The 12,905-nt window shown below is 39.3% G+C and overlaps 1 protein-coding gene across 1 annotated transcript; it reads right to left on the reverse strand.

The window, feature by feature from the left end:
- ednraa (endothelin receptor type Aa) lies at positions 1–11,276 on the reverse strand. Its single transcript, XM_069689276.1, has 8 exons — positions 11,051–11,276; positions 9,538–10,068; positions 7,743–7,870; positions 5,729–5,927; positions 4,305–4,457; positions 4,020–4,153; positions 2,856–2,964; positions 1–2,355 (listed from the first exon to the last, which is right to left on the reverse strand). Exons 2-8 carry the CDS (start codon positions 10,021–10,023, stop codon positions 2,218–2,220), a joined length of 1,347 nt encoding a protein of 448 aa, XP_069545377.1. The 5' UTR covers positions 10,024–10,068; positions 11,051–11,276; the 3' UTR covers positions 1–2,217.
- Positions 11,277–12,905: the final 1,629 nt, after the last annotated feature.

Genomic DNA, 12,905 nt, shown 5'->3' on the forward strand with positions numbered 1-12,905 from the left:
TGGAGATGGAAATTGATTTATTGGTATAAGCAGCGGCAACAACATGAAGGTAACATGTTAAATCAATGACAACAAAAATATAAGAATTCCACTGATGAATACTTGTAAAGTAATACTGCACAGACACCACTTTTTCCTCTGTACACAAGTGTGCAAAACACTCCAACCAAAGAAGTGCAAGGAATTATACATACACTCGCACACATGCTAGTATACATTCAAACTCACACAGGTTTACATATATTCACATATCAATTCGAGTAAGGCAGTATAGTCATTTGGTAGCTGACACTAAAACATTTATTTGATTAACATTGTAGGACTCTTATTCATTTTCTTTCCAAGGGTTAGCAGAGAGGATTGGTCTGGTCTCAATGTTTGCGCATTGCATATACAGCTACAGCCATCAGCCGGTAGGTTTACATTAGCTTAGCTCATCCAGGAAGTAACTGCACCCAGCGAATAAATAGTCCAGGATTTAACCCCCCATAAAAATGCACTTAATTGATCATTAAATTGTGTGACTTGAAAAAGTTATTATCTTACTTTACTAATTACTCAAAGGCAAAAGTTGTACATTATTACTTTACTTTGATTTCTCCTCTGACTTCATCAAAAGGGCCTTCATACAATTTTTAAAGGCTAAACACTCACATTTCTCTACTCTTTATATGTATAAAAGTGGAAGATGAATCATTATGAATGAACAAACTATATTTTGAAGTTGTGAATGTATCATCCGTCAGCTATCCCAAAGACTTGTCCTCCCATTAAAGTTACATTTTTGCAGGACTAAAGATAAAATGTGATAATTAGGAAGCTGATCTCGTTAGTTTTGGACAAAGCCAGGCCACCTGTTTTCCCCTGCTTCCTGTCTTTATGCTAAAGTAAGCAAACTGGCTGCTGGCTGTAGCCTCATATTTAATGCTGAAACAATGGAGAGGGTTCTTTTCATCAAACTGATGACAACAAAGCGAATATTACCTCGATAAATTGTTACTTAAGTTTTGAGTGTCATCCATTACTCAAAACATCCTCTTCCTGTGTCCTTACAAAGGTAATGTAGTCCGAGTAAAATTCTTAACATTACTGCGATATAACACTTTATAAAAGTGGTCAAATACATATATATATGTATATATCCATGGGTTATAAAAGCATAAATGTCACATCAACTGGTGATTTTTTTTTTTTACTGTTAAATTCACAGTGTTATTGAAAAAAAAAGTTAGTTCTTGTCTATTTTTGGTCTGGTGATATCAGACTTTCTATGATGCATTAACCTTCTTCATATTAATCATTTGCTTGACATGCGATATGAAAATACAGATTTGTACCTCATTCATATGCTCTGAAAATCTGCAACGTCGTTTTAGAGGGTTTTACTTATATTTATATCCTGACACTGGATATGAGTCTTCTGTGAATTTTTGGATCACCAGAGGCATGAAAATCTGTGGACTGTGTTCAAATTAAACTCAAATTATGTTTCTGTTGATGTAGGGATACATCATTTTGTTGGGAGACATTTTCCATCCCTTTTCTCAATGAATAGGCGTCAAACATGAAGCAGCTGAAATTCAAAACATCTTCTAATTATACCACAAAGTAGCTCGATGAATAATGAGTAGGAGTAAAATACACTGTACAACCACTTACATGTTAAATGGAAAATTAATTGTTGCTCGAGTCAGTGACATGTCTTCCTGTTTTTCATCGTTGGTGAGTAGCAAACTCCTGGGGACGGCGCACACTCATCTCTCATCATCCCCTCTGACAGCGAGCAGTCAGCTTTTTCCTTCCTGGAGCATCCTTCCCAGTAGTGCTGCCCTTTACAGGAATAGCATGCTGATAGAGTAAGTTACAGTCAGCGTTCAGCTGCATCCCTTTAAAGAGTCCTCCTCCTCATCCTGCTCTCCCCCTTCTCTCAGCGTCCGTGGGTGTGGGAACAGAAGGATTTCTTTGTTGGAAGTTTGGCCTGTCAAAGACTCAGGAAGCTTCAGAGCATTGTACACCAAATCCATTGTTTGTTCCTTCTACTTCCAGTTCCTCATCCATCCCTGCCAAACTCGTATTGCTTTAGTGGCCCTAATATAGAGTATCTATTGTTTGAGAAAAGTATGCTTTTGATGTATATATTGTGGGATGACTATGGGTTGCATTTTAGACACTTGCCGGGGACACTGAAAAGCTTTAAAATACTCCTCTGGTGAGAGATCAGTTGCTGTCTTTCCTGATGCTGCGGTCAGTGTGGAGGTTGTTGGGTTCGGGGCTTTTACACTGGATACTGGTACCGTTCATTTGTCCGATGCTGCTCAGCTGGTTGTCGGAGTAACACCAGCAACACAAACACGACTAGAAGAACATGTGAAGAAAGGAAAGACAACATTTTAACATGGCAGTGTTTACGTAGAAGAGTTTCCATATGTGGAGCTCGTCTCTCATTGGCTCCCACAACTCCGTTAACATGCAAACATGAGACATGGTTTATCTCAATCCCAATTCCCTTTGACAGACGTTTGCGGTGTGTGACCTCAGTCAGTAAAGTGACTACATAAATCATCAGACTGCTTTTACATGTTGGTCATGGAATGTCATCACCATCACAGCCCCTGAGTCATCGACATAAGGGTTGAGTTCACTGTTTGCTTTACTAGCCAGACTAAATATGAAAGTTGTGTGTGTGTGTGTGTGTGTGTGTGTGTGTGTGTGTGTGTGTGTGTGTGTGTGTGTGTGTGTGTGTGTGTGTGTGTGTGTGTGTGTGTGTGTGTGTGTGTGTGTGTGTGTGTGTGAGCTAAGGATGCATGTGTGTGTTACATGCATTTATATCCATCTGTGATAGGGAAGTACTATACCTTGAAGCAGTTTTTGAACTTCTTGCTGACAAAGTAGAGGATAATAGGATTTATGCAGGAGTTGATTGTTGCAAGGTTAATGCTGAGGTAATCCAGGACCAAAAGGAAACTGTAAATAGACAATAAAGAAAGGATGATTATTATTTTTAAAGAGCACCACTGAGTAATTTAAAACAATTTGGATGCTATTTCAGGAGCATTTTAGGATAAAAAGGTCTGGAACAATCAACCAGAGTAATTCTATTAACGTATGACAAAAACAAACTTGTAAGCCTGTTTCCAAAAAAGTTGGGGCGCTGTGTAATACAATAAAAAAATAATGCATTTGTGAATGCAGTGACACACCGTTTTCACAGACAATGTTTTGTGGAAGTGTGTCTTAGCCGAGAAAAGGATTTCCACTAGAGAATCATATGTTTTTAATGCAGTGCTGCCTGAAGGCCTGAAGATCACAGCATCCAATATTGGTTTTCAGCCTTGTCACTTGCATGAGATTTCTCCTGAATCCTTGAGTCTGAATCCTTTCATGATATTATTATTATTATTATTATTATTATTATTATTATTATTATTAGATGACGAAATCCCCAAATTCTTTGTAATTTTACATTGAGAAAAATTGTTGCACTATTTTCCCACGCAGTCTTGCGGTGAACCCCTCCCCATCTTCACTGCTGAGAGACTCTGCCTCTCTGGGATGATCTTTTTATACCCAATCATGTGTTGTTGTTTTTTAGCATTACACAACATCTCCATTGTCTTGTGAGTCCTGTCCCAAAGTCTTTGAAAATTGTTACAGGCATTAAACATTAAAATTTCTCATTTTTCAAAATTGCATAGGTTGTCTTTGTTTTATTTTCAATTAAATTGGTTTATGTGATTTGCAAATTCTTGCATTCTGTTTTTATTTACATTTTACACAGCGTCCCAACTTTTCTGAAAACAGTGTTGTACTTTCAAATTGACACGTTTTCCCACGGAAGCACAATAATACTGAACTATTCTCAGCCTTCAAAGAAACAGGTAAGAACCTGAACTGAATAGTGACAGCTAACATCAAAACCACAGAGGAACAGTATCATGCCCATTACTCATACTCTTTAGACTATAGACCTTTGAAGAACTTCTGTTGCACAGAAGTAGGTTTTTCTACCAGAAACCTACTTGAGCAGCTCACAGCGCATCTTATCATTCTGGTAGTAAACCATTCTCTTCAGAATCCTACTCAGGTGCAGTGGGAACCAGCACAGGGCAAAGATGAGGACGAGGCAAAAGACAGCTTTGGCAACCTCCCTCCGCTGCAGACAGAAAAGAAGAAAGCAGAAGGCATTGTGTGCACAAAAGGAAAAGTAAGGAAAGTGAACTGTTAATAACTGACTGACACAATCAGAAATATTTCAATTTATTAGACTTTAAAGGCTTATTAATTATTTAAAAGTATTGTCCAACCTGCTTAAGGTGCTCACTGAGGGCGATGCGAAGGCTGCCGTTCCTGTGGTTGAGCATCTCGCAGGTCATCAGAGTGTAGAAGACAGCGGTGCAAGTCAATGGTACACAAAAGTAGAAGCCAAACAGCCACCAGTCTTTTGCATCTCTGTAGAACTACACAGAGAAAACCAAAGTAATGCCATCAGTTGCATTGACTAATACTTCCCTCTACTTTGTAAGACTTCAATTTTCTGTTATTTTTTTAACTGATTTTTCTCCACCTAAGGTTCCTTTGCTGTGGGAGCTTGAAAGTCTAAATGAGAAATCATATCTTTATCTAGAAGTAAACTGGGACTTATTAGTCTTGATGAGGTGTGATAGTAGAATCCCTGCCTTTGTAATTAAACCTGTCCCAGACCAATCCACTACCAGACTGCCCCTGTACTCCAGTGCAAATGAAGTCCACGTGACTGCTGATCTGTACACTCTGTAGCAGAGTCTGAAATTAAACCAGTTTTAATTACACTTAATAAAAAAAGAGTGTTTCATTGTCTGTGGTTCTAAAAATATGTTAAATATGCTCTTTAAAAACATCACAGTTTCAAAACGATTCAGACTGAACCTTGTTACACAACCTCTTTGAATGTTTTTGTTTGCAGATCCACTCTAGAGTTTGGCATCATATCCTGAGTACTGACAAAACATTTCCCACAAATTTGGTGTGAAATTCTTTCAATAAAACAAAATGAGCTACTTCATTGCTGTTTTATAATGGTGTGACGAGGTGTATGTTTCTTACACCGCAGTGCTGTATTGATACCCGGGAGAGATTACTTCAGTTTTGTGCGTATGGAGTGGGTCGCACATGTGGCTCAGTTTGAGGCCCCAGGCCTCAGTAATTGCACTTGGCCTGCAATCAATTATGTGTTCCAAGGATGTGAAAAAGCCACAGTCACTAAGAGAGAGTAAGTAGACTAGGTTTATTTGTTGACTCCACTCAAAGTATTCACTGCCGGGAATTTGGGTGGAGTGGCACACCCTCAAGTATCACGGTTGTGCTTTAGTTTTCTAATTTTCTATTTATATATGCTAAAGATTTCAATTATTTATTGCACAAGCAGGAAATGTTTTCAGTTTTACTGCTGTATTGATGCCATAAAAATATATCTCCAAATATGATCAAAATAGCACATGAGCGTGCCAACTGTCCATTAAAAACACTGACCAAGGCCAAACAAACAACATGTGCTTTTAAGATGATGTTCTATCTCACCAGTCCACTAATGTTTTGTCTCCACAAAATTCTACATCTCCTCTGCACAAATGTTCACCACAGTGTATTTCACAGCACATCTGGGCTCTGACCAAATCTAATCAACGAAACAGAAAAGCATGTAACTGCTGTTCTCTTATCCAAAACTGATAATAAAATGCTAATAGAGCACCTTCATGAAGTCATTCTTGGGGTGAAGCATGCAAGTGCGTATGGTGTTGTTGCCGTAGTTGAAGGTGACCATGTCGAAACCAACAGCCTCCGGTACCGCCAGGGCGAGTGACAGCCCCCAGATAGACAATATCTCAATGACTGTGAGGAGAGGGATGCCCACTCCCTGCACTCTGCTCCAGGAGGCCACAGCCCTGTACCTGTGACACAGAAGGATTCAAAGTTAACAATCGGAATCAGGCCTTGTGCATGCATAACATAATGATTGTGCGTGTTAAATTGATTAGATTAAGTGGAAGATGACTGGAGTTAGTAGCAGCACTGGCAGTCCTAGGATGCAAATAAAAAAATAAAAAAATAGGACAGTAGAAGATAGATACTATTATTTGAATGTGACATGAATAAAAAAAATTTTAGTTTATTAATTTAAACAGGTCTGCAAAAGTTCAGTTAGTGCTCCATTGTTCAATAGAAATCAGTAAAGTCATCACTTTCTTTGTTTTTCCTGACTGACAAATCTAACAACATTTCCGTTATGCATGGCAGCACACCAAACACAACAAACTGCTCAGTCAGCAAAGAATATCAAAATGTTAAGAATTCATGAGGAGAGATGATCAATTGTTTATTTTAAATATCTAATATTTATATTTTTGTGAAGCCTCCAAACAGACTGGCCCATGTTGGCAGAGAGGTCTGTCTGTTGGCTTGTGTTTCCCATGCACTGAATTCTTGTTTGCTTGTTTGTTTCATTAATGGAAACCACTTGTCGAAATGTTTTAGTAAAACTGTGCATCAAGATTTTATGGCAAAAACAATATATTTTTCATGACACATTTGAATTTCTCTGTTGAACAACATGGCGGCATCTATATTTTACTAAGTGGTAATGTATCCACCTTTTTCTCTTCCTCCAAACATTGAAAAGATACAAAAGGGACTCAAGTACGTTCATAACACACACACAGACGAAGAAATGCTACACATTTCCTGGAAACAAACGGAGACCATCTGCTATTGAACATGACAGTACTGCACCGCAGCCTGACTTTTTCTCATCATAGAGGTCATTAAAATCCTCTGCCTACTTGAACCTATTCAGAGCTTGGAGGTGAACCTTTTATCTCTAAAGTTGTGTACAGTGAAATGATACTGATACTGAGCTTGAGCACTTCAAGATCATCATTTATTCATTATGGAATTTCTATTAAGGAACTATTAAAAAAAAATCGGACCTGCTATCAACATACAGTAACATTAACATCACAAATAAAGTGTTCAGAGCATATACTGTATGTATTATAAACTCAGTGTTGCATTTAAAATACATGACTCCAAATAGCTCCATAAAGGAGTAAAAAGCATCTAAAAAAAAAGAAAAGTTCATCAAATGGGTTTTAAATGCTGAAGCAACAAACAAAAAAGCAGAGAAATACACAAGTTTCCAGTGACGCTGCACAGTCTAAATGAATCTGCACATCTCCAGGTTAGCACAATGATATTACACGAAAATATTTGGGACAAATGAATCTAAATTGATGCTCTAATGCTGAGTAAAATAGGAAATGAATTGACAAATCTAAATTGTTTAATGTTTTTTCCAATAATTTGGCTGCCTTGTTAAATTATGTGCAACAGTATCTGCTTTTTAAAGTTGGGAAAAACATATTTGGACCATTAAGTGTCTGTACAAACGGGGGGCTAATTTGATCCAATCACTTTAGTAAAAAGTTGCTGCTTTTCATATGTCTCTACGGAACCATAAAAACATTTCTAAAAATGTTTTTTTTAGGAGAAACAGACATGTTGTCCACCAATAAATGGAAAATGAATTATTTCCTGTTGACTTCACATGAAATTCACCAAAACCACATGCACAAACCCAGAATAGAAGATTCTTGTGAAAGAGTCCACAGGTCTCAAACTCCATTAGGACCTTCGTGGGCCTTCAGACCCCAGCCTCATATGTAGAGGCTCTTAATGTGACTGAGCAGTTACAGTGGGACAGTACTGACCTGTCCACACTGAGGGCGCACAGGTTGAGGACTGTGATGCCCACAGAGGCTTTCTGTAGGAAGGGCACCAGTTTACACAGACACAAGCCAAAGCCACTGTCATCAAATGGCCAGCGGGACGCCAGGAGCTGGAGGAAAAACATATAATTGTCACATGAACGCCCACTGTGTCTCATAGGAATTCAATCACATTTGCAATGACATTTTTTGTTCAACATTCATCACATTCAGCTCTTTAAATCATTGTTTGGCTTTGTTAATGTATCAGCAATGTGTCTTCACATGTATTTTGGGAGCTTGCAATTAATGCATTTTTGTTATTAAACATATGTTTATGCATTCATAAGATCAATTTAAGGCACATTAAAGACCTGTCAGTGTCATCTTACTGACACTTTGAGTTTAATCTGACATGAACCACATGGAGCTCGTGAGCAGATAAAACTTTTTGCATAACTTTCACATCTCCAGTAAACAAAAGAACTCTCAATACAGGAATTAAACTTTAATAATAAATCAGCATGTTGTCACTTTTTAACTCAGTCACTTCCACAACCTCCTCTCATATTCCTTGCTTTGGTAAAATAAGTCAAGGTCATTTACTTTGCCATTTAAAAGGTAAAATGACAACTTTCCTTCACAGAACATAAGTTCAACAAATCAAAACAAAGAAAACTGTTTTTCTGAAACAATGTCCTTGCCCTGAGGAAAAGAACAGGGGGTTTTAGCATTGTAGACGTGGCTCTTTTCTTTGTTTGTGCACAAACTGCTCACCCAGTGAGACATTTGTTTCCGCTCTGCACATGTGTTGCCGTGACTACAAAGTCGCTTTGCCCTCAAAGTCCCAAGTTAATTTTAACCAGGTGGCTTTCTCATTGTTCTCTTGTGAAGTGACCTCCTATAATGGGCTTAAAAGATCAGGTTGACTGATCACTTCGTTTCGCCATCAGTCTTTATTATTACTTAAAGCATGGATGCGTTTACTGGTATAAATCAAACCAAGGCAGGAGCCCTCTGACAATTCATCATCATTAAACACTTCATATTTTAAAGAGGTCCAAAAGTAAACAAAAGTGAGTCCCACAAAACTGAAACCAGCTATTGCTCTCACGCTGATGGACAGATTTATTAAATATACTGATACTCAGTGGACAGCTACTAAATATGGATTTAAATTTTTTTCCCATTAAACATTTTCCTGTTGTTTCAGTACTGCTCATAAATACAGAAATTAAGTAATCCAACAGAGAAACTTTCACACTAATACACTACAGTGTCAGTCTTTGTTACCTTTTTACTTTTTAACCTCACTTCTATTTGGATAAAAAATAAACCTACAAATGGCACCTTACTGAAGAACTAAGTTATAAACTCCACAAGTGTTTTTTCTTTTGAGGAGCAGTGAGATGTTTTTTTTAAAATAATGTCTCTAGATAAGGGTCAGTGACTAATACCTCAGGTCAATACAAGGCCATAGCATGTGTGACTACAGCCTGATTCCTGTGTTTATTTAAACCAGCCATATCCCTGCTCCTCTCATCGCTAATCTGCCCACGCGAGAAAGATAACAGTATCCGACTGATTACACTTTCCCGTCTATTTGCACACTCCCTTCAACCCCTTTCCCACTTCCCCCCTTTTTCCCGTCTGTGATATTCCACTTTGTCTGTGCGTATCACCTCTATTGTTGCTGCATTTTATCATGTCAAAAGTCAGACTTGTCACTCAGCAGTTTGGCTACGAAAATAAGGTCAAGACTTTGAATAAACATGCAGCAGTAGAGTGAAAACTGTACCTTGTATACATTGATGGGTATGTCAATGAAAATGTAGATAAGGTCGCCCAGGGCCAGGCTGGCAATGAGGGCATTGGGCCCGTTCCTCATGCACTTGTGCTGGTATATAATCCTGAGCAGAGTGGCGTTGCCGACCAGGCCGACCACAAAGACCGTGATGGAGATTATGGTGTTGATGTACTTAAAATAGCTGTTAATAGAGGTAATTACAAGGCACTTCGGAGGTGGCATTGGCCTCTTTACGACAGTTTCATTGCCAGTACCAGATTGTGCATCAGCTCCTAGGGCGTCCGGGTAGAGGCCGGGCCCCGTGCTCGGACTGACAGTGCTGGAGAAACCCAGAGGCTGCAGGGTGGAGTGGACGAGAAAGCTGGGGAGAGGGTCCTCCCCTGCTTCAGCTCTGTTTATCTGGCACATTCCTCTGGCTGCCATACAGGCCATTAGCACCAACATATGCCCAGCCGGGGTGCCCATTATGGAACACATCGAGTGCTTTGATTCCACTGATTGAAAGACTGTCCCAATATATCACTGGGGAGAAAAGAAAAGAAAAAGCAGGTGGAAAATTTTCAGAATGCACGCTTGTTAAAAAAAAAAAAAACTCCAGCAACTTCAACAGCTCTCTCTTCAAAATGAAGAGACAGCAGAGTCTAAACAAAGTGTAATATTATAAGTCAGGCATAAGAAAGTTTGACAGCATTACTGTCCCTTTCAAAAGCTATGACGAAGTTTAACAACATCTTCAAGACTTCAAAAAGGTTTTGCCAAGGGGGCACAGATGGAAGATGCCAGGACCAGTTACAGTCAGACAATGAGGATGAGGCATCAACAGAGCACATTGGGCATCTATTTTGCTCTCAGTCATTCCTGGAAGAAGGAGCAGTCGGTTATGTCTTTGTGTCAATAATGTTGCAGATACACGGTCAGGTTTTCTGTCTCCTTGCGCTGTTTTAACAATGAGCCCCATGCGTGGGTTTGCAGTGAATGATTTCCTCAGTTCTGCATTCTCCCTCTGTTTCTAATTTCAAAAGGTTTAGACATGTGGTTAGGAGCTTATTTTAGCCATGAAAAAGTGCCGTGAGGCTGATTTTCAGTAAGCTCTACAATGCAGGCTTAAAAGTTAAGATAAAAAGCACAGGAAGGTGTAAATCTGCAACGCAAAAGACATAGTTATACCTTGAATCTTCCTCCTCTTAACAGGAAAAACAACAAACTTTCTGGACAAAATCAGAGTAATTAATTTCACAAAACTGCTCGTAAAGAGTAAATAAAGTTTTAAACTATTAGATCGATGGTGAAGCCCCCCTTCATCATGTCACAGCAGAGGCAACTCTTATAGCCCAGAGTTCTTCCTGTTCAAAGTCCCAGCTGTCACCAAGTACACAAAGAACTATTTAGCAGCCAGCCCTTCAAGTAGCATCACAGTTTAGCATCAGCATGACACTGCTGGGATCTGTGACAGCACGCAAACTGATCTATCCATAAATAATAAATACGTTTGGTTTTCACCTACCGCTTCTAAAATGTCTGCCTGGCCCCCTTGGAAACCGTCAGGCAAACTTTCAGCTGAAGCCCCCAGACATCTGTATCACATCACATGAGTAATTAACGCACTATCAAAGCCGCACCGTATCCCACTTGGTTTGAGCAGTGCACCCGTCTGCTCTGAGATGCCTTCACATTATGGCTCAGAGTTTCCTGTGGAGAGTTTGCAGTATGTCTGTGTGTGTGTGAGAGAGGTTGTGTGTATCTCTGTGTGTGTGTGTGTGTGTGTGTGTGTGTGTGTGTGTGTGTGTGTGTGTGTGTGTGTGTGTGTGTGTGTGTGTGTGTGTGTGTGTGTGTGTGTGTGTGTCAGAGCACCAGTGAGACACTTTGACTGGGTGGGATAGCAAATCTCCACCTCCCTTTGGTAACAGACTGGGCCCCCTTCGGAAACATCACCCCCCTCTCTCCTTTCTCTCTGAGGCACCGCCTGCTGACAGTCATCTCCAAGGCACAGCATCGTGTGTGTGCGCACACACACACACACACACACACACACACACACACACACACACACACACACACACACACACACACACACACACACACACACACACACACACACACATACATGCACTGGGGCAGGGGCATCTGGGAGCCCAACACCCCTCCAATCTGCCCCTTTCCTTAAATCCCTCCCACCTTCTCTTTCAATCCCTTCTGACTTGCATTATGTCTTGTATACATTACATGCAACTGTTTCCTCACACAAAAGGCAGCAGAGATTAGACTAGAGGGAGGAAGGCATGAGGAAGTCAGTGTCCATGTTGTGATGTTATGTTTGTTTCATCTGAGAGGGGGGAACTCAGATGGGAAGTGGAAGCTAACCATCAGCCAGCCTTTACTTTAAAGTAACAGACTAAGAACTGTGTGGGTGGCCAAACCACATCCCACTCAGCAGAAGTTCAATACATGTGAACTTCAGATATAGTGTCATTGTAAAGATTTATTTTAGGTGTAAGACATGGAAAATCACTGTTCAATAAAAGTTAGAGAAAATGTGGGTAAGTCTGGATCAGGATTCCCTTCACTTTCCAATTACTTAAATAACAAAATATAAAAAAAAAACAAGTAGATGGGTTTCATTTGTACACAAACAAACAAAACAAACAAATCCCAGACAGAGATGGGTTAAGACGAGATGCCTGACTGATGTAAGAAGGCAGCTCAATGTCAAGCGAGAAGAGTGCTTGTACATCAGTGTCCATTATGGATTTAAAAATGGAGCATTTATCATGATGTGGGCTGAGAGCAGGAAGAGGGCTATCACAGTCGCCACAATCTGTCTTTTGCAACTGCCAAAAAGCTGACACAGCATCTCCTTAAAGAGGAAAAACCATTCGATTAAAAAACTCATATGCCACTCTGGCTATATCTGGCAGAATTCTGTATAAATTCGTTAACAATGGTAAATGTTCACAGACTAGATGTGGAGATCTAGAATAAATCTGTTCTTGACAAAAAGTCATTTGTATTAATTTTATATAAGGTTTGATGGATTTAGTTGGCTTTGTAAACATGAAATACAACTTAAAACTAATTTTAAACTTTTATTTGTAATCTTACTCTAACTTTGGGAATTCAAAGACACCTTAAATTCCACTTTTAGTTAATTTTCAGTACATTTTCTCTAAATACAAGCTGGATGTAAATGCTGGAAATAAAGCAAATATATTTACTTATATTAACCTTTGTTATTTGTTCATTCATTTACAGTAATGCAAATACATTGTTTGTGATAAGCAGCAGAGGGTTGGTTTATGTACACGATAGAGATCATATATGTATTACTGATCATTCACTATATGATGAAAGAAAGAGAAATC

This window comes from Brachyistius frenatus, unplaced genomic scaffold (genome assembly GCF_029030835.1).
Source record: "Brachyistius frenatus isolate BFR_SWC_R1_liver_20210118 unplaced genomic scaffold, ASM2903083v1 Contig_7, whole genome shotgun sequence".
NCBI lineage: Eukaryota > Metazoa > Chordata > Actinopteri > Embiotocidae > Brachyistius > Brachyistius frenatus.

Bases quoted from the DNA above. Each gene is read 5' to 3' on its own strand.
- ednraa (XM_069689276.1), bottom strand. From the start codon at position 10,023: ATGTGTTCCATAATGGGCACCCCGGCTGGGCATATGTTGGTGCTAATG. The intron at 5,928-7,742 runs GTCAGTACTGTC...TCTGTGTCACAG, and splicing joins TGCGCCCTCAGTGTGGACAG to GTACAGGGCTGTGGCCTCCT. The intron at 4,154-4,304 runs GTTGGACAATAC...TTCTGTCTGCAG, and splicing joins TCAGTGAGCACCTTAAGCAG to CGGAGGGAGGTTGCCAAAGC.